At 44.9% G+C, this 19,797-nt stretch overlaps 1 protein-coding gene across 1 annotated transcript; it reads right to left on the bottom strand.

Annotated features, from left to right (window-relative positions):
• Positions 1-481: 481 nt before the first annotated feature.
• SSU72 (SSU72 homolog, RNA polymerase II CTD phosphatase) lies at positions 482-19,221 on the bottom strand. The gene is made up of 5 exons (XM_040084705.2): positions 19,092-19,221; positions 13,163-13,306; positions 3,658-3,797; positions 1,937-2,055; positions 482-1,120 (listed from the first exon to the last, which is right to left on the bottom strand). Exons 1-5 carry the CDS (start codon positions 19,169-19,171, stop codon positions 1,019-1,021), a joined length of 585 nt encoding a protein of 194 aa, XP_039940639.1. The 5' UTR covers positions 19,172-19,221; the 3' UTR covers positions 482-1,018.
• Positions 19,222-19,797: the final 576 nt, after the last annotated feature.

The raw sequence follows: 19,797 nt of genomic DNA, 5'->3' as shown, positions 1-19,797 counted from the left end.
GTTGTCCTCAGGTATCTCAGTTTTAAAGAGCCTGCTTTGCTCCAAATAATTTACTTTAAAAAAAAAACCCACAACTTTCAAAATGTCTCTTGCCTGAAAGCAGCAACACTTCACCAGTGACACTCTTCAAGTGGAATAATTTGGTTTGTTTTCACTTTTATCAGTGTGAGCAGACACAACTCGGAGCTTTTGCTCTATTTGTATTCACACCTCCATTCTCTGGGGTTTGAGCTGCGTTTGCTTTCGCTGTAAAGGAGGAAAATGCTTCCATTCAAAACCACTTTGGTTAAAAAAACTCCAACTTTAAATTATTTCTGTTGACTGGAGTTTGCCCCAAATTCCCTAAATCCAGTGGGCTCTAGTTAAAGCCTCACAGTCTCATTCACCTCACACAAATATTCAATGTTTTACCTCAAAAAGAACAGCCACACCTCCTCAGCTTCTATTTTGAAAACAGACAAACTTAGAGGGTTTTTTTAATTTTTATTGGATGCTTCCAACTTTATAGCTAATAATATACAGATACTCAGTTTTTTTCAGTGTTCCATTCACATCCTCACAGAGTTCAGCCATTCTGTCACATTAAAATTTAAAAAAAAAAAAAAAAAAAAAAAAAAAGAGCACAACTGAAATAAAATAAATCCATAAGCTGGAAAAATACATTATAAACTTATATTCAAGAAACATTCTCTTTATAATTAAAGACCTACTTGTAATAATTAAAGTAGGATTTAAAGAAAAAGTTGATTTTCATTTTTAAATAGGTGGCCTTTGGGTATATTTTTTAGTCATTTTCTATGTACAAGCCCAAGCAGTATCTCTGCCTACCTGTGACAGAATACCTGAAAACAAAACAAAACAACAACAAAAAAAAGACACCGAAAAGGAGTTTTTAAACAAACAAACAAACAAACAAACAAAAAATATCAATACTCATTTTCCAGGAAAATACAGTATAATCAGAACTTTAAACACATGCTTCCCTCATCTGGATTAAGGCCTAAGAGACAGATGTGCTTTAATAAAAGCAGACAGTATGAAGAAAAGTCCTTCCACTTTTCTCTTCAAATTCCTGTAACAGCTCATCTATTTCATTTTCCATGTCTTCTGTGTGCTGTATCTGGAAGAGAAAAAAAGTCTGAGCAACCGAGCTCCGAGGATCTGATGTCCAGAAAACTGCAATAATCCGGTTTTTTTTTTTTGGTTTGCTGGGAAATCTGACTGGGGAGACTTTACCCAACAGGGCTTTATTGCACTCCAGTGAGATTCCCAGCATTCCCAAATTCCCGAGATTCTGTTGGATGTTTATCGCAGATCCCAGCCCACCCAAGCGGCATTTCGGGAGGACTTTGTTGAGTAGGCACCATCCCTCCTCCCCGGTTCACGAGCAGAGCCTCCGGAATAGCTCCAGGCACAGGGAACAGATGGCTGAAATTTCAACTCCTTGAACCCTCTTTAGGCTTCTTGGATCTGGAAAGGACTTGAGACCGGAATAAATCACACAGGCTGGAGTCAGAACCTGCCTGGGAGGGTGAACTCCTCAACCCTGGAGTGGAAAAGAACACAGGACCTTCCTCTGCTCTCCTCACACTGAGTGCAGCTCACCTGAGCTCGAGGTTTTAGTTCAGTGTGGTACAATAAAATACAATAAAAGGGTATTTTGAAGGCTCTTTGGATTCAGACTGCAACCCTCCCATTCAAATCCCACCTAATCTCAACTGGCTTGAAGGGAGTTCACTCTGCAAACCACGAGCTCAGTTAAATTTGGGTTTGCCCAACAGCTCTGAAAATCAGCAGGAGAATGTGGAAATTTGCCTCCTGACGTGGATTTTACTGCAACAAGTGCAAAATGCAGGAGCTTTACGGAGCAGCAAGCAAAGCCCAGCCCCTGAGCAGCAGGCTGGGTGCAGGATTCCTGATTTTCCTCTTTACTTACACACTGGCAGAGCTCACAGATGAGGAAAGCACCCAGCGTTGCCTCCTCGTGGTTATCCTGAATGTCTACGTTGATCACATGGACTGGCTGACACGTCTCCTGCTCTCTGGAATTTAAATCTGTTGGAAACACAACAAAACAGCAAAACTTTGGGTGGAACGAGCTCACATTTGACACAAAGTAGTGACAAGATTTGTAAAAATGCAGAGGTGTTGTCACATTCAAATCTTCTGAAGTACTTTTTAGAGTTGGTTCAATGTTGTCTTGATAATCCCTTTTATTTCAAAAAACAAGAGGTGGGTTTTGGAAACATATTAATTCAGATTTGGGAAAGGGTCATGGCAGTTTATTTTCCCTGCTCAAAAGAAGTTATTGCTCCTCTTATTCTGACACTCCTTAAAGATCAAGAATCTCAAAAGTCAAGAAGGATTTTGGGTTTCCTCACCTGGAAGGTTTTAACTCCTCATTTTTTTAAAAAAAGCACCGTACATCCAACACTCTGAACTGCAAGGTGAACTCCTGCAAGCTAAGCACTGATAGTCACACGAGAAAATTCTATTTAAACATGTTCTATTTACTAATGAGGGTGAAAAAATAAAACATTTTTCCCCACAGGTGCACACGTGTTAGTGTTGCGCCTCCCTAACATCTCCTTCCTTCCAAATCCAGTTTTTAACCTCCAAGTTGCTCTTTCCTACCTCCACTCTGCGCCTTCACTTTGGCAGACCTGTTTAAAAACATCATCCTTCACCTCCAGAGCCGCCTGGGCCAAGCGTGAAGGGCACTGTGAAGGCAGAGAGCTGGAGAATTCGCCAGGCTGCGCCTCGCTTCCCTTCCTCACGCCCAAAAAGCAGAGTGAGAGCAGCTCCCCACCTGAGACAGGCTGAAGATGCCCTCAAGGACCGGGGCAGCGGCTCTCAGAGCTCACTTACACATCCCAAACCCTTCAGCTGAGCGCTCAGAACGCTGGCAGAGCCCACAGCATCCTGCCACCGTGACACGACCCAAGGGGCCGAGTGACAGCCTCCAGGCTCCACGGAGGGCACCAGTTCACTCAGCTGGTGTTCCAGTGTGGAGGAAACCCCTCAAACCTCACACAAACCGTACCCAGCAATCCCAGAGACACAGGGTTCTCAGCCCCGGGGTTAACAGAGCTCCTGCTGGAACCCCGTGGCTCTGAGGGAGCTGCCATCCACCCCCTGTGCTCACGTGGAGCTGGATCCCCGGCTGAGATCCTTCTGGCTCCTCTCTGACTCACTGCAGGGCAGAGCTGCAGCACATTTGCAGAGTTCACCACGCTCCAAGAGCTTCTCCCCCTGTACAGGAGGTGTTTAATGGGGATAAAGTGCCTGGGAGCTCACAGGAAGCCTGGAGCTGCGACACAGCTCAGACTCGCTTTCCCATCAGCTCACCCCAGTTTGTTCAGGTTTGAGATCCGTGAGCATTCCCAAACCAAACACTGCATTTCTGCACGTTCCCTAATGCCAGCCCTTGTGCACACACTTTGTGTGGCTGCCAGCACCTTTTGGGGACAAGTGCTCAGCCATCACTTCTGTGTGCATAAACCTACAGCAAGAACTGCGAGCTCCTGCCCTCACCGGTGTTCCAGCAGCTGGAGGAGACAGAGAGCTTTCCAGATTTGTGCAGGACTTCAGGGAGGAGGGAAAAAAACCCCAAACCCCACTCCAAGTTAACTTGGTTTATCAGTTCAAGCTCCTTACCTTCTACTACTTGATCATAGACTCTTTCTTCACACGTTAGGATCAAATCAAAAACGTCTTTGCAGTTCTGGAATCTTTCTGGCCGTGGCTTGATTCTCTTATTTCTGTCCAACATGTGTAAAATTCCATTCTGTGTGTATCTGAAGTCGCTTGAGTTAAGTATCTTTACTTGAAGGAAAGTCATGGTTTTGAGCAAATCACCAGCACAAGGTAAACTATTAATGTTATCTTTAAAATAAAATATTCTGCTTGCAAATCTAAAAATCAATGACCATTGAATGTTCCTAAGGCGAGTGTGATCCCCATCAGCTGCTTTTCACAGACCTGTCCCTGTCACCACAGCTTTAAAAGGCCCTCACAAAAGGAGTTTTTCTTGAACAACTATTTTTATATCCATAAATACTCCGAACCCCCAGCCTGTGCTGTTCTTTTTAACAAGGGATTTAAAGGAATTTAAAGGAATGTCCTACATTCCCTTCAGCCACTGCCCCTCACTTCTGGAGCTTTTGCTTTTCAAAGGCCACCCCGAGGTGTTTCAGGTGCCACCTGCACGAAGTCCTACCTGGAAATGTGGATTTATGCAACTGAAACTCCAAAGGGAGCCCAAGAAACCACAGAAGCACATCCCATAAAAATATCCCGAGATGCATAAATGGGAAGGGGTGAAGGAAAACACCGACTTTACGCCTGTCAGAGCTTCATCACTGTGTGAAAGGGATCTGTGAGGCTGTTTGGAGCTATATTTAGGCTGCTGCTGTGACCTCGAGGCTCTGATTTTCCACCCTGGAGCCCCTTTTCAGGCAGGATTCTCTAATCCCACTGTTTTCCACCCTTCTGGGATGTGCATTTTCATCAGGAGCACTCCAGGCTGTCACATCAACCTGCTGGCTTGAGTAAAACCAAACTCCCTCTGAAGGCGAACTTTTAGGGGTAAATTGGGAATACCAGGAAAGGTTTGGATTGGGAAAGCCTGGAAGGGGATGCATCTCTTCCTGCCTTCACCACAGCTGTATTTTTAGCTACCTAAGTATATATTTTTACAATGTAACAGTAAGGATAACAGCCTGTAAGTTCTTGAGATAACAATTCTGAGAAGAAAACAACTTCCATCATTTGTAGCAATATACAAGAGGTCATCTGGGCTTATTTCCTTGCTGAAAAGGTGACAGACGTGTATTTCTTTCCAGAAAACACCCCTACTATTTTTGTAACAAAAGACCAAAAATTTCCTGCCTACCTTTTAGCTCGAATTCTACTGCCCAGATGTGCACCTGTGTGCTCACGTTCCTGTTCAAGCAAACGGCCTCCAAAGCTTTTAAATCCTTCAAGTGTTTAATTGATGTTAAAAACTAAACCCAGCTTTCTTCCTACAAGAGTCTACTTCATGTTGAACACAGATCCAGTTCTCTGTGTCTGCACCACGGCACTTCAACTACTTGTAATTTCAATTTTGCACCACGAACTGACTGATAGGCTGCTTATCACAATTAAATGTTGCCAATTAGCCTCACTTCTGCTGCGTTTCTTTTCTCCACGTCACTCCCAAGCCTTTTTAAATCTTCTTTCCTAAAAGGTTTTTTCTTTATGTTATTCAGGAATTGTCCTTTACAGCCCCAAGCTCTCACCAGCAGCTCTTGCACACCAGCACCCCTGCGGACTCTTCCTGGGGTTTGTCACGTTTGGGAAAGAAAAAATAGAAATCCTCACTTGGATGGAGCCACCTCAGACCTCTGGTTATTTGCAGAGCAGGAAAACGACTGCATTTTCAAAATACCACTTCCAGAATATCTGCCATTTCCAAAATATGCCCACAGCTGCCTTTGCTCAGTTGGAAGGAGAGCCCTTCCCGGGCTCTGCACTCCTCATTTCTACACCATGAAGTTCAAGAGGGGGGGAAAAAAAAAATCCACAACATCCCACACACTTTTTTGGGTTCTCTTTTTTCCCTTTCTAGGATAAAATGTTGCTGGCATCTGTCCCCTCGCTTTCCTGAGTGAGCCTGGAGACAGAATTACGCAGATTCCCAAACCCACACAAGATTTCAGCTCTCTGCTGCCAACTTACAGCTATTTTTTTATTTTTTTTTTTTTTTCCAAGGGTCCATCTGCCTATAAAAGGAGACTGAGAGAAGCAGTTAAGATTTACGGTTTCCTATTTGGTTGCCTGGAATTTTTTTTCACCTGGAAAAAGCCAGCACATCCTTTGAGCGAGGAAGGGTTATTATTATTCCAGAGCATAATAACCCAGCTTTGTGCTCTTTGGGAGCTCAGGTGAATGCAGATATTACAACTTAGGAATGGTTTCCACCACACTGGCAGGTGTTGGATCATTTAACTCCACACTCCCTGTCCTGGGCATCCCTGCTCTCTTTTCAGGACAAAATCTCCCCTGGTTTTCTGTGCTGTCACATCTCTGGAGCCCTGCCATGCTCACCAGAACTGTCCACGTTTCCCTTCACCAACTGCAAACCCTTGGCAGAGTAAATTCACATTTTTACAGAGTCCAATTCAGATTTCACCTTTCATAGAGTAACTCTGCCAAACAGATCCACAGGGTGATGGAATTTGGGCAGGGCGACTCAGCAGTGGAAAAGTTCGATATAAAAAGATGTTGCAGCACAAAAGTTGGGTTTTTCCAAACAGGCACAGCATTGTTGCTCACTCTCATGAAGAATTTCTGTTACTGACTGTGTATTCTCTCCTTTTAGCTCAGGATATCCCATACTAGTGATGAAGATTTATTAAAAAATAAAAATGTGTTTAGCTAAACCCCTAAAGCTTTCACTGCTTTTGCTAACCCAAATTTAAAATTCCTGTCACAGACACCAGAAATGCCTTTTACCATCCAACTGACGGGTCCCTGCTCCAGACATCTGGGTAACCATCCCTCCAAACATCCCTAACCCCTCTGAACTTTATCATAATTTGTCCCTGACAGGACCCAAAAAACACGTTCAGCCACAAGCACCAACCTAGAGAAGAGTCAAGTCTCTATCCTTTATGATAAAAGAAAAATGATCTTACTGATCCAAGTAAATTTCATTTTAACTCCCATGTGAAGCTGAAGCTCACAAGTGATTTGAGCTGTGAGTGTTTGGGTATAGAAATTAATTATATAGATCTAAAATTCCCATCCCCTGAAGTGTCCAAGGCCAGGCTGGATGGAGCTCTGAGCACCTGGTCTATGCAAGGTGTTCCTGCCATGACAGGGGTGGAAGGGGATGACATTTAAAGTCCCTTCCAACCCAGGCCATTCCTGAAAATATGAAAACCAATTTATTAAACCTAACTGGGCAAATGATACTTGCTAAAATGTACACATCCTTTTTAGGAAAAAAAATATAAATCTTTAAAGTAATGGCTGGCACCCAAAGCTTCAAATAAATCTGCTGATGATTCCCTTTGGTGCAGCTGACACCATCCTCAAACACTGCATTTCTTCTTTGGGAAAACCAGGAGCAGAGCAGAGTGCTTCTCACCCGAGCATGAATGGCATCTGCAGGTCTCCCTTCCACACCATCATTATTTATTTATCAGTATCTGCATTATAAACAGAACACCTTGTGTTGAAGCCTGCCTGGCATTTGGCTAGGAACTGGACATTCCCTCAAATGAAATGTGGGAGGGGGTGAGGCTGCCCAGCCTCCTTCCACCTTCACTATCAGCTCCTTTTACAGGGAATCAAAGACTGGAGATGGGCACAGGCACCACAAATTCCACTTTCCAAGCACAGTGGCTGCAGTAACTGCCTTCACTCCACACCCAGAGAACACAATTCCTTTGGAACTGAAACTGGGCAGTTCAGAACAAATCAGAGATTGTGCACAAAGCTTCTGCTGTTCTTTAGCTTGATAAAGTCTTAACGCTGAACCATTCTGTTGGATTCAAATGGAAACAGAGCAGGGTGAGATGGGATTTTAGGAAAAAAATTCCTAATACAAAACCTGTCCTTTGGAATTGAAACCCGGCAGTTTTGTGCACAAGTCTTTTGTTGGTCCCTAACTTAAAGTCTTAATGCTGAACCATTCTATGGGATTCAAATGGAAACAGAGCAGGGCAAGATGGAAAAAATTCCTGTGAGGTGGGGAGGCCCTGGCACAGGCTCCCCAGAGATGCTGTGGCTGCCCTGGAAATGTTCCAGGCCAGGCTGGATGGGGCTTGGAGCAACCTGGGATAGTGGAAGATGTCCCTGCCCATGGCAGGGGGTGGCACTGGATGAGCTTTAAGGTCCCTTCCAACCCAAACCAGTCTGGAATTCTAAAATATGCCATCCAAAATGATCACCAAGATGCTAAGCTGGGCTCCATGACCTTTTTGCAACATTTGTGCCTGTATGAACGATCTGTAAAAACCCTGAACTTGTTTTATCTAGTGAAGGACAAGCACCCAGAATTTGTAAGCCACAAGCTGCAAGGATAAATCCAACTGCTCCTAGGAGCTAGTCCAAACCCAAATAACCACATGGGAGCCCTGCTCACTCCCTGAAGCCTGGCTGAGCCCAAAGCTGAGGGGTCTGTACCCACACATCAGTGAAGGCAGCAAACACCTTGAGTTCTGCCCGGAGCTCAAGTGCCAGACAAGAATTTATCAGTGCTGAGCAGCTGAGGCTGTATTTGGGGTGAAAATGGACAGATCCAAGCTGCCAGAGGGGAAAAGAGAGGGAGTAATGGCAAAGTCCAGTGCCAAAGAGGTGGAGAAGGGATGCCACAGACGTACTGAGGGGACTACCAGAACGAGGACAAGATGACTCGAGGATGTGGCACGTCTGACAAACAGCTGAGCGTGCACTTCATCCAAGCATGAACTTCAAGAGGAGTTTGGATTGGACTGCTGGAATCCAGCGTTTGGATCACCTGGCAGTAAGTGACACGGAGCTGTCACTCCCGCAGTCATTCCAAGACGGCTCGGGAGGATCACACGGGACTTGGGGATGCTCCCCTCAGGTTTGGGAAGCAGCGCCAGATTCCAGAGATGAGCAGCAAATGTAGCACTGGGAGGGGGAAGTGCTTTGAGGAGAGAGGTCTGAGGGAAAGGATGAATCATTCCCCTGCCCAGGGAAACAGGGGCTGCGACAGCCACTTCCAAACCGGCTGCGCTGCTGCCACCCTTGGTGCCGTGAAGCTCAGAATTTCCAGTTACAGCCCAAGGTACCTCAGACAAAGCAAACCACAAGCATTGCAAACCCTAAATCGATTAAACCATTTCATTTAGCACATTTGGGAAACCTGAGAGTACAATCATGGAGCCAGCAGGGCCGTTGGCAGCAGGAGCCTGCACAGAAAGCACCACGCCGGATGAGGTCTGCAGGAAAACATCCCTGGCTCGCAATCAATGCCAGTTTAAGGAATTACAGCTGCTACCATGAAAATGGGAATTGGTTTGGAACAAAGGAAAAAGAAGTAAAAGCATCCCTAATGTTGGCACGGAAGTTTTGTGGCAATGGGAGGTAACTTCAAGGCAAGAAGCATCGACTGTCACTTCACTCCCCTCCTTCCAACTGGGACTAAACCGCCAAAGAATGAAATCACTCCAGCTCTGAGTGGATTTTACACGAGTCATCAGCCTCAGACTGGATCCTTCAGTCAGAACTCCTCAGAGCATCTGTTTGGGACTCACCTTGGATAAGAAAATAAACCTTTCAGACTACCCAGAAGAGACAGGATGGCAGAGGGTGTTTTACATTGTTTGCCATTACATCAGAGTCCCAAAGCTCACAGGGTAAATAATATTTAAATAATATATTTCCAGCTCATATATTTTTAATAATTTGATGTATTTCCTTTTTCATGTGGATGAAGCCAAGATTAAAGGCAGGGTGATCAGAAGGCAGACGAAGAAATACTGAAATTTTGCTGCCTTTGAAAGGCCGGAGATTTTGTGAAGCATTTTGGTCTTACAATCCTTCATGGAGAAAAAAGGATTGGGATTCAGCCTGTGGCTGGAAGCGTGCTGATTTGCAGAAATGTGCCTCTTAGAAGCCTGTTTAAATCCAGTTTAAACACTTCTTTCTGTCCTCATCCCTCCTCTCTATTTCTAGGAGCACTGAAGTGCTTTGTAAGGCACAGTAAGAAAGAAAATGAGACTTGTCCTGCACTGCTTTTGGAAGAAGTTTTGCCACTGACACACAGGCCATGATTTCAACTGTTTTTAGCTCTTGCAAGGCTAGGCTTCCAAAAAAAAAAAAAAAAAGGTGAAGAAAATACCCATACCCAAAAAATATAAAAAATCCCTCAACATCTCTAAATGAAACATTCCAAAGTGGCTTCCAGAGACACAGCTCTGCTGCTGAACACGGGAACGACAGCTCAGCAGAGAAGCTGCCAAGTGCTTAGCAGTTCAAAATCCATGAAGAGAAACCAGATGAAAATGCAAGATAAATACATGCATGAAGAGCTTACCTGAAGTAGAACTGAGATCAGTTACTCCTCAAGACTGAGCTACATATAAAATATCACATGGGCATCCAACTTCAATAGGGAGTTCAGAGAGTTAAAGCTAGATCCCATCACCAACTTTATCACTACCTTTTTTTTTGGACAGAAAAGAATCAATGTCTTCAAGGGAGATGCACCGAGTTCTTCATTTCTGGAATTTTCCTCCTAACTGAAGCAGCTTTAGGAACTTCAGGACATGTTTTCCACCCTCCCCTCAACTTTATAACCTCACGGAGCTAAGGAGCTAAGACTGGAATCTTATCTAAAGCTAGGGAGGTCAAATTAAAAGAGCAGGTAAAAGATGTCAGGAACAGAGCAGGAGGCCAAGCTTGCAGGGTAGGTGCAGGCTGTCTAGAAACCCTAACTAAAAACACCCCCCTATCTGTGAAAATCATCTTTAATGGGAGGGTCACAGACACCACATCAGTGTTGAGGAAAGGAAAGAAACGATCAGCCACAGAGTTACTCACAGTGCTAAAGAACCCAGGAGCAATTCCTGCAGAATTCTGGCCAAATTTCCACTCGAACAGCTCCTATCCCTGGGCACAACATCAAGTGCTGATGAAGACTTAAACTGGGTTTAAATTTAAATTGTTTAGCAAGTTTCACCCTTGACTAGTTTTTGCCTTCACTTGAAGGCAAGGCTCACCAGCAGTTCTGCTCTATTTTTGTTTCAGCTTTTAAGGTCACCATCACAGAATTAGAATTAAGTCCTCAAACCCCTTCACAGAGTTGTAAGGGGCAAGTAATGATAAGGACAAATAACCCCAATGTTGGAAAGGTGAGTTACACATGCAAATATGAGGTGGTGTATGGGAACTACAGACCATGGCTGTGTCTTCCTCAAATTAGAATTCTCTACTGTCCTAGAAAAAACAGAGGAATGTTTTAAAAAGCAACGTTCAGAACACTGTTAAATGGTTTGGGGGCAGTCCTTGATTGGGGCTCAGGGAATTTAAATGCTACATTCTAAAAATTCAATGGGAGATGCTGATACTTATTTTACCTCTAAGTTTCAACTGCCACATCTTAAAAGGCTTTGAAGTACTTCCATTTTAGATCTACTGTAACCACCTACTCAACCGAATCTGTATTCCTGGCTCCATTAATCCCCTACTCCTGTGCTGCTGAAATTCAACATATGCCTTCAAGGTATGAGAGCCTGTGCTCTATATTTCACTAATTAACTGCAGCGAAGGTGCTTTTAATCTCTGCAGAGTGAGTTTTTAATAGTTGCTCCCCCCTCTTCACAAGTGAACAGTAGAGGTTCAGTGCATCTCTTCTCTCTAACGCGATTTTAACCTCGCTCAGTGAGGCCCAGCAGTGCAGCAGCTCGTTTTTGTTCGAGGCCACTGCTCCCTGAACCTGGGGGTCGTTTATTTGGGCAGGGGATGTTCCCCCACAGCCACAATGTCACTGAGTGTCCAAGGAGAGCACTCAAACCTCAGGCGTCTCCTCACTGGAACATGGGAACAAGCAGGGTGGTGGCAGCAAGGCTCCAAATTTCAGATTACAGATGGTCAAAGCAAGGCTGGGAAACAGAATAAGCAGCTCAATCATTTGGAAACACCCCTCCTCTTGTACCCCCATCCCAGCCACGCTCCAAGCCCATGAGAGAGCAGCCCCTCCCACCCCACAGGTAATTCCCATCCCCTCCCTGAAGTTATGCTCACCCAACTGAACTGAGAGCCCCCGGGACCCTGGGTCACAAAAAAATACCTATTCCACAACTCGCTGATGAGAGCAGGTCTGGTTTTGGTTAAAGTCTTTACCCTCAAAACCCACTTCTGGAAATGGAGTTGCTTTCTGTGCTGCCAGTCTTCAGTCTGAAAACCTTAAATTATCTGAGAATCAAAAAAGCAAAGTCACAGAGGCATTTGCTGTTGCCCTATTTCCCTTGCAGTGGCTGTTGTTTAAACCTCCTTTATATCTTGAGATAAGGTTCAACTGTAACACTGCAAATGTATTTGGGGAACACAGCAAAGCACGGAGGAGAACCACAATGGTGACTCCAAAACATGCTCGTGGGGGAACAGGTTTGCTATCTCTTGGTTTTTTGGGTTTTCTTTTTTCTTAAGTACTGCCATTTTCAGCACAGCAGCAGTGAAGAAATCAAAAAGGAAATCTCAAGTCGTTGGTGCTCGTTAAAATTAATTCTCAGTTCAAGGAATTTTCTTTTAAGCAGTTCTTTTAATCAGGATATGGATAAGGCATACCTCATTAAGATGGGTTTGCAAGATTCTCCTTTTCTCTACAGGCAGAGGGATTAAAAAAAAAAATCAAATAAACCAGCACATCACATGTGATATATTAAGACTACATCCTAAATTTTGAACTTTTTCAAAAAAAGGATCCTTGCCGAAAAAACATCTAGAATGGGTTCCCCAAGTTTTGTCTGTGGGTTTTCTCATTTAAAAAAAATCAGTTTTAAATATAGGTATTACAAAATAATGCAGTTGGGACATTTTTAGTAGTGTGCCTAACCCTGATCACCTTTGCTCTCCAGGACTAAATGTCACTGGGGTCTCTCCTCTGTCCATTCTTTACAATAAACTACAGGGTTATTTTTTTTCCTCGGTGCACAGAGCAAATCACATATCACAAAATCCTCAGTGAGAAGGGTGAGCTCTTTAATGAAAGGCATCCTCTCTCCCAGAGAAAGTATTCTGTAAGCCTTACCTGGCAGTTTGTCTGAGCTAAATACAACATTAAAGTCGAGGTGGTCGCTCTTCCCAAATCCATACTCAGGACAGTCTTTGCACTGAGAAGGATCCACAGTGCAGGGGAGGCAATGGACAATCTGAGGCTATGGATGTGTTCATTCAAGAGCTAAACACGGTAACACGCTACAAAAGAGCATTTGGGATGTGTGCACTGGAACTGGGTAACTATTTACAAGGGAGCATTAGAGGCCCACTGTTAAAAAAAAAAAAAAAAAACCTCCTATAAACTTCAATCATTTAAAGTTCGCCAGCCAAGCAACTCTATAGATTCTTAATGCCAAATAATGAATTACACCTTTCAAGGATGAACCACACGGGATTTTTTAAAGAGGCCATGCCACAGGGATACAGTTCTTTGTCTTTCCTAAGCAGATCATTGTACATCTGATCATATGTTGTTTTGAAGTCATAAACATTTGGCTTGTCCGGGGCTGGTCCTGGCAGTTTCACGTGAGTCCCTGTGCCGAAGGATCGCACGCTGAATCCTCGTTTGCTGAAAGACACAAGGGAAGGGGACAAAGAACACAATTAGACTGGGTGGACTTTAAAAATTAAAGTGCTGAAGAACACAAGAGTGAATTTTAAAAACACCTCTTAGCCAGCAGCCAGCTGGGCAAACCAAACTGCTGAGAGTACCCGACGTGGATTCTCCTTGTGGTTACAACCTAAATTCACACACCACTTCAAGGGAAGCACCTCTAGCTGACAGGAATTTTCTCACAATTACGGTACACAGCTATTTGGAAATGTCCTTTGTGCAACAAACACGTTCTGTATTCGTGACAACGCAGGCAGAGATGGTTTTGTCTTGTACAAGTAAGTAACTGCAGCGATGATCAATACTTAAGTGTCCTGCTGAGACTCTTGGCCTAACTGCATCCTTCTTCTCACTTTGTTGCCCAAACTGCCTCTGGTGTCATTTAATCAGCCCAGAACAAACATTTGTGTGCCTGCCACTGAAAACCACCCAGTGCAACCACCTTTACACAAGCGGGGCAGATGTTCTGCTGGCTGCTAAAACTCTTGGCTAAACCAGGGATTACTTCATTCCATTCTTATGAACAACTATTTAATAGTTATAATTAAAAAAAAACAAAAAGAGGCAGGAACCTGCTTGTCTTTAGGAGTGATGCCAAAATGTTCTTGCTGATTACCTGAAATACTTGAACCTCAGTAACTCCTTCAGTAGTATGAAATAATGTGGCAATCTATTGCGTAATGGGACAAAAAAGATACCTTCTGGTGGTCTAATGGACAAAGTTACATGGTAAAACACTGTTGCTGTCACCCAGAACGCTGAAACATTTGGGTCCGTAATGACAACATAACTCGAAACAGCAAGACCAAGACTTAATCCATTTTTTTTAAGGACTCACATTTCCAGCTTCAATGATTTTAGCAGAGACTGAAGGGAGTGAACAATGTTAAAACAAAAAGTGAACAACCCAGTGCCTGTGTCCCCAGAAATAACCCCGAATTTGCAGTGCTTTGCTCTGAGGGGACTGAGCAGAACTGGGCCCGGTGCAAGAGTCAGCCCCAGCGTCCCGGGGCTGCAATTCCAAGGAAATTCAGCAGAAGACACCAACTCCAATTGTCTGTTTGCCTTCAAAGGATGTCCTCAAAGTGATCCCAAATGCTTCTGGGCAGAGACTGTGATCCCCTCCTGCCCCAAACTCAAACACAGCTCTGGAACTATCAACACTTAATTCCTTCAGTTCCTCCTACTGAACTCAGCCCCTCCTTTCTCTTTTCTTGCTTCCCCACACTTTTTTTCGTCCAGCAACTATTTATAGGTGCCTATTTCTGTAAACAGACAAGATGTGTGAGGCCTTTTTTGCTTCTTTCTGCAGGACTGATGACTGGAAACGGATACAAGTGGAAAAAAGTGCAATTCTTTGCCCCTCCCAGCCCTCCATCACATGTAACTGGTGCAGTTATGAGTCACTGTTCATTTATTTTCCCTGCAATACTTGCAGATCCAAGTTTTGATTCTGCTGCTTCTACTGGACGTGAAGAGAGACATAATATGCACAGAAGAAATTGCAGTGCTAAAAAATTCATGTTTCAATTTAATTTTTTCCTCCCTCCTAACTTTTTTTTTTTTTTTTTTTTTCTTTATTATTCCTTAAAACAGGTCTTGGATCACACACTAAAACCCCTAATTGCTGTGATGTCCCTGAAGTTTGCATGATCTCATATAAAGCAAATCTGAAATCTTTGACATTCAACGTGTCAAAAATTTGATGTGACCCACTCAAAATTACTTCCTTATTATAATAGCTGGAATGTGAGTTCCAGCTTCCTTATAATAGCTGGAATATGAGTTCCTCACGTGGAATTTCATGCTTTGTACCTTGGTGAGTAGTAGTGTCAATTTTTACACTATTTATGCCCCAGGTACAATGAAGTATTCTAAAAACATTTCAACACATTTCTTGCAGCAGTTGGGGCACAGGAGAGGCAAAAATGCCTGCATGGAGCTATTAGTCAGGAGCTTTTATTCAATATTATTCAGATTTTATTAAATAGCTGGAAGCATCCAGTGTAGTGAATCATCAGGTATCTGTGGAAATGTGGGACATTTGTAAAAATGAACAATTCCTACAAGACAATGGGTACTTAGTGTTTGGTTTTGGCCGGGCAAAACTACCCAGAAGATGGGGAAAAAAAGAGCTGTGTCACAAAAAGTAAAGAGTAAGACAAACTAACAGACTATCCTAGCACTGATTTCTGAAAATGTGGAGTTTAAACTTTAACAGACTCGTAATGACCACATTTCAGGAAGCTGTTTCTGTTAGTACTATTAGGGCTGATGTAGATAAACTAGCAGTGAGCTAAGGACAAAGTGAGTCACTGATCTCAGTTTCAGCGTGTTTGCTCACCTCTCAGTGCAAAGCTCATCACAGAGCTCACAAGCACCACTCAAGTGCCCCTGAGCACTTCCCTCCACAGGATCTCACTGAAAACAGTTCTGAAATCAAAGCCCTGGGCTGCACTGACACACCACAGACTGGGACCACTCATCCCAGCACTGGCAGGAGGAATAATAATCATCTGTGTGCAGCTTGAGACGTGAAATTTGTCCCCATCTTGCTTTTATTTCACTGTTATTTGGGGATCTCACACATTCTTGTTAAGCTGCTTTTCAGCTTATTGTATGTTCGTAACAGCACAGCCTCTCTTTCCAATGGCTGTAGGAAATATTAATAAATATTAAAGCAAATGCAATGAATCCTGCAGTGGCGCTGCACTGAGAGTGGTGAAGGATTTCAGGGGACAAATCCCTAATTTACCACACCCCTTTCCAAAAGAGGTAGCAGGAAAATAACCAGCAACCCTTGTGGGCTACTTAGAAAATATCTAATCAATATTAAAAAAAAATATCAAAAAAACCCCACCCTCCAAAACAAGCCCACACTGCTGAACAGCAGGACAAAAGCACTGTTAACTCATTTTGATAATAACAACTTGTAATTTGCATTATCACTACTAAGCTGTCAAATGAAAGTGTGCTCTAATACAAAAATGTGAAAGTATCTCCTTATTGGGGGATTATTAATGTAGGTTTTCTTAAATTAGGGAATACAGATGTCAATACCTCACTGCATTTTGGGGCTGACAGATGATGCCAGGATAGAAAATGTGAGTAACAACTTATGGAAACAGCACGGGTGCAACTTGAAGCCTCTCACACCTCAATGTTGAACTACAAGTCCTAACATCAGTATGAAAACTAAGGTTTTGCTACAGGGGTGGCAATATTTGAATTTCCCTGCTGCCACTAAGGTCTGATGTTCATACTCCTAATTTCCTAAAAGCTAGCTTTCTAAAACGAGGAATATGTGGCTGAAGCGTGTGCCAGCATTTTAGAAACTTTTATTGCCAGTGACACAGAGAATTGAACTCTCGAAGGCATCAGGGTACTACCAAGAAATGTGGAAGTTGCTGCATAAAAAAGTTTGGCTGTAAAGAGATTTCCCCTCCTGTCTTCCTCCTCTGAGGGAGAACCACGGCCTGAGTCTGCATGCTCTATGGCAAAATATAAACTAAAAGATAAAATCGCCTATGGAACGTGCTGGTTTTGGCTGGGGCAGAGTTAATTTTTGTCCCAGCAGCTGCGTTGTGGATTTGTGTTTGCAACACGGGCACGTCTTTGTTACTGCTGTGCAGGGCTTGCACGGCACCCAGGCCTGCTCTGCTCCTCACCCCACCCCAGCAGAGCCTGGAAAAGCAAATAACACAGGGTGAGTAAGACCTGACCTAGGGAGGGGTTACACACAGCCAGTCTGGCAGCTTTAGAGGAGGGATCGTGTCTTTCTGCACTGCTCTTCCCCTTTGCCTCCTTGGCTCAACACACCCCTGTGGTGATGGCTTTTATTCCATCAACAAACTTCAGGCAGACCTTCGGCCTGACTTCTGCTGGAAAATTAGAACAAAGTGTTTAAAACTTGGGTTAATTACAAAATACACAAGCACACACTGAACGCTGGACCCCAGACTTTTGTTTTCCAACAGCACAGAGATTTTGTGCCTTTTAAAATCCTGTCACACACTAACAAAATACCTTAAAGTTTCGTAATTCCTCAGCTTCTTCCTCTTTTAATCACGTGTTCTGTCCAACTGCAGTGCAACACGCTGCCTTGAACTGGTGAGGCAGGCTGGCTTGGAGCCAACACTGACATTTTCCTGAAGTTTACTGGCAAATGAGCTGCTACTTCTTTAGAGCAGCGTCAGCAATTTATCTCTCTTTTGCCATTTATGCTACTGCTGCCACAACTACAAAAGATGTTAATAAAACTAAGCATTTTCTAAATACAATTTTGTTGCTTTTAAATGAAAATCTTAAGGGAGAACAGACTTAAAACGCTCCCCCACCCCTCCCTGCCACATTTGGCAAACATCAGTCACACCGGAAGTGATTTATTTCTGCAAAAACATGGGGGAAGGAAAAGGCCAGACATTCAAAGTAAATTTAACTGTGTCCTTAATACTCAGCTGTCAATTAAAACGCAGTTCTAGCACTATTAGAGGAAAAATAATGTCATGTTTTCACAGAACTGCCACGGGTAACATCCGATGCCACGAGTGAGCGTGAAGTGCATGAGATGCTGTCACAGTAAGATGGCTGCCAGACCAAACGCTTCTATTATTTATTCCTTTCAAAGCTTTTATTTTTATTTACATGTAGCACACAGCTTAGGCGCAGTTGTTCTGCTTACTATGCCATCAACGTGTATTTCTAATGTGAATGCTTCTTTGCATAACTTCAATAAAATAAACCCAACCATCCTTATCGTGTTCCTGCAGCGCCAAGGGAGGATTCAGGGACACGATTTCAGGCAGATCAGGTCTCTCCTGTCCATCAGTCTGTCCCAAGTTTCCTATCTCACCGCTTCAGCCGAGCTGAGAGCATTTGGGAGTGCTAAACAGATTAAAACTTGTAATCTCAAAAGACATTCAGCGTTCTGAACTGTATGTTCTGTTCTCCTGGTGAGAGGAAAGGGCTCCCTTTCAGGGCATGGAGCTGCTCAGTCTTCACAGAGTGTCAAGGGGTCAGAAAGGACTTAAAACCCAACCCATGGGTAGGGACACCTTCCACCATCCCAGGCTGCTCCAAGCCCTGGCCCTGGACACTTTCAGGGATGGGACAGCCACAATCTCCCTGTGCCAGCGTCTCACCACACTAAAAAAAAATGTCTTCCTAACATCTAACATAAATTTCCTCTCTTTCACTCTGTATCCATTACTTCTTGTCCTATCACTCCGGCTCCTGACGAAGAGTCCCTCTCCGGCTTTCCTGCGAGCCTTTTTCAGATGCACTCAAGGAAAAAAAAAAAAAAGGAAAAAAAAGGAAAAATGAAAAAAAAAAAAAAAAGGAAAAAAAAAAGAGAAGAGTTGGGGAAAGAAAAAAGGGAACATTTAAGTTTCCACACGCCGAGACACAGGCCCTGTTCGATCCAAGTCCCCAGCCCGTGTTTTCAGCACTGGGGCCACAACTCCGCCAGGGAGGGCCGGGACACCCGACCGCGGCCTGGAGCGGAGCGCGGAGCAGGCGAGGCGAAAATGGAGCGAAAAGGAGGTAAAAGGGGGGTGAAACGGGCATACAAACGGGGTGGAAGCGGGTACAAGCGAGATGAATGCGGGGTGAAGGCGGAGGCGCTGCCCCGCAACCACGGGCCTGCCGGGCCGGTCGCGGGCCCCAAAGCAGGGCCCCATCCGCGCCTCCCTGACAGCGGAGCGCCGCCGGCACGGGGGGCGAACCGGACAGCAGCGGTTACCTGAGGATGTTGTGCGCCTCCATGCTGCGGTTCTGGTTGCTGGAGCACACCACGGCCACGCGGAGCGGCGCGGACGGCATGGCGGGCACGGCGCTGGGGCTGCCCGCGCCTCCCTCCGCTCCCGGCCGCCGCTCCACAAAATGGCGGCGGCAGCGCGGCGGGCGGGGACGGGACGTGTCAGCAGGGCCCCGGCGCGGCCAACCGCGGCACGGAGCGGGGGAGGCGGAGCGGCCGCGGCCGCCGTGAGGGGAGTGCCGCGAGAAGGGGCCCGAGGGTGCTGGGCGACGGGGAGTGGAGCGGGTGTCGCCGGCGAGCTGCGGGAGGCGTCGGGCGTGGGGTTGGAGGGGGGAGAGGTTGTGCCGCCTCAGCCCGAGTTTTGGGGGGGATAAATGATAATAATAAAAAATAAAATATGAAGGCGCTCAGAGGAGGGTAGTGGAGGAGAAGCTTGTTCAGCCTGGAGGGGGGCCGAGGGGAGATCTCACTGCAAGGTTTAACTTCGTGAGGGGAAGAGGAGGGACAGGCGCTGATCCCTGTGGTGACCAGGGACGGGACCCCGGGAACGGCTGGAGCGGTGCCAGGGCAGGTTTAGGTTGGATTTTGGCAAAGGTTCTTCCCCCCAAGGGTGCTGGGCACTGCCCAGGCTCCCCAGGGAATGAGCACAGCCCCAAGATCTCCAGGAGGGTTTGGACAACGCTCCCAGGGA

Source organism: Hirundo rustica, chromosome 22 (genome assembly GCF_015227805.2).
Source record: "Hirundo rustica isolate bHirRus1 chromosome 22, bHirRus1.pri.v3, whole genome shotgun sequence".
NCBI classification, from domain to species: Eukaryota; Metazoa; Chordata; class Aves; order Passeriformes; family Hirundinidae; genus Hirundo; species Hirundo rustica.
Note: the sequence above shows the minus strand (reverse complement) of the source record. Positions and strands in the feature narration are given on the sequence as shown.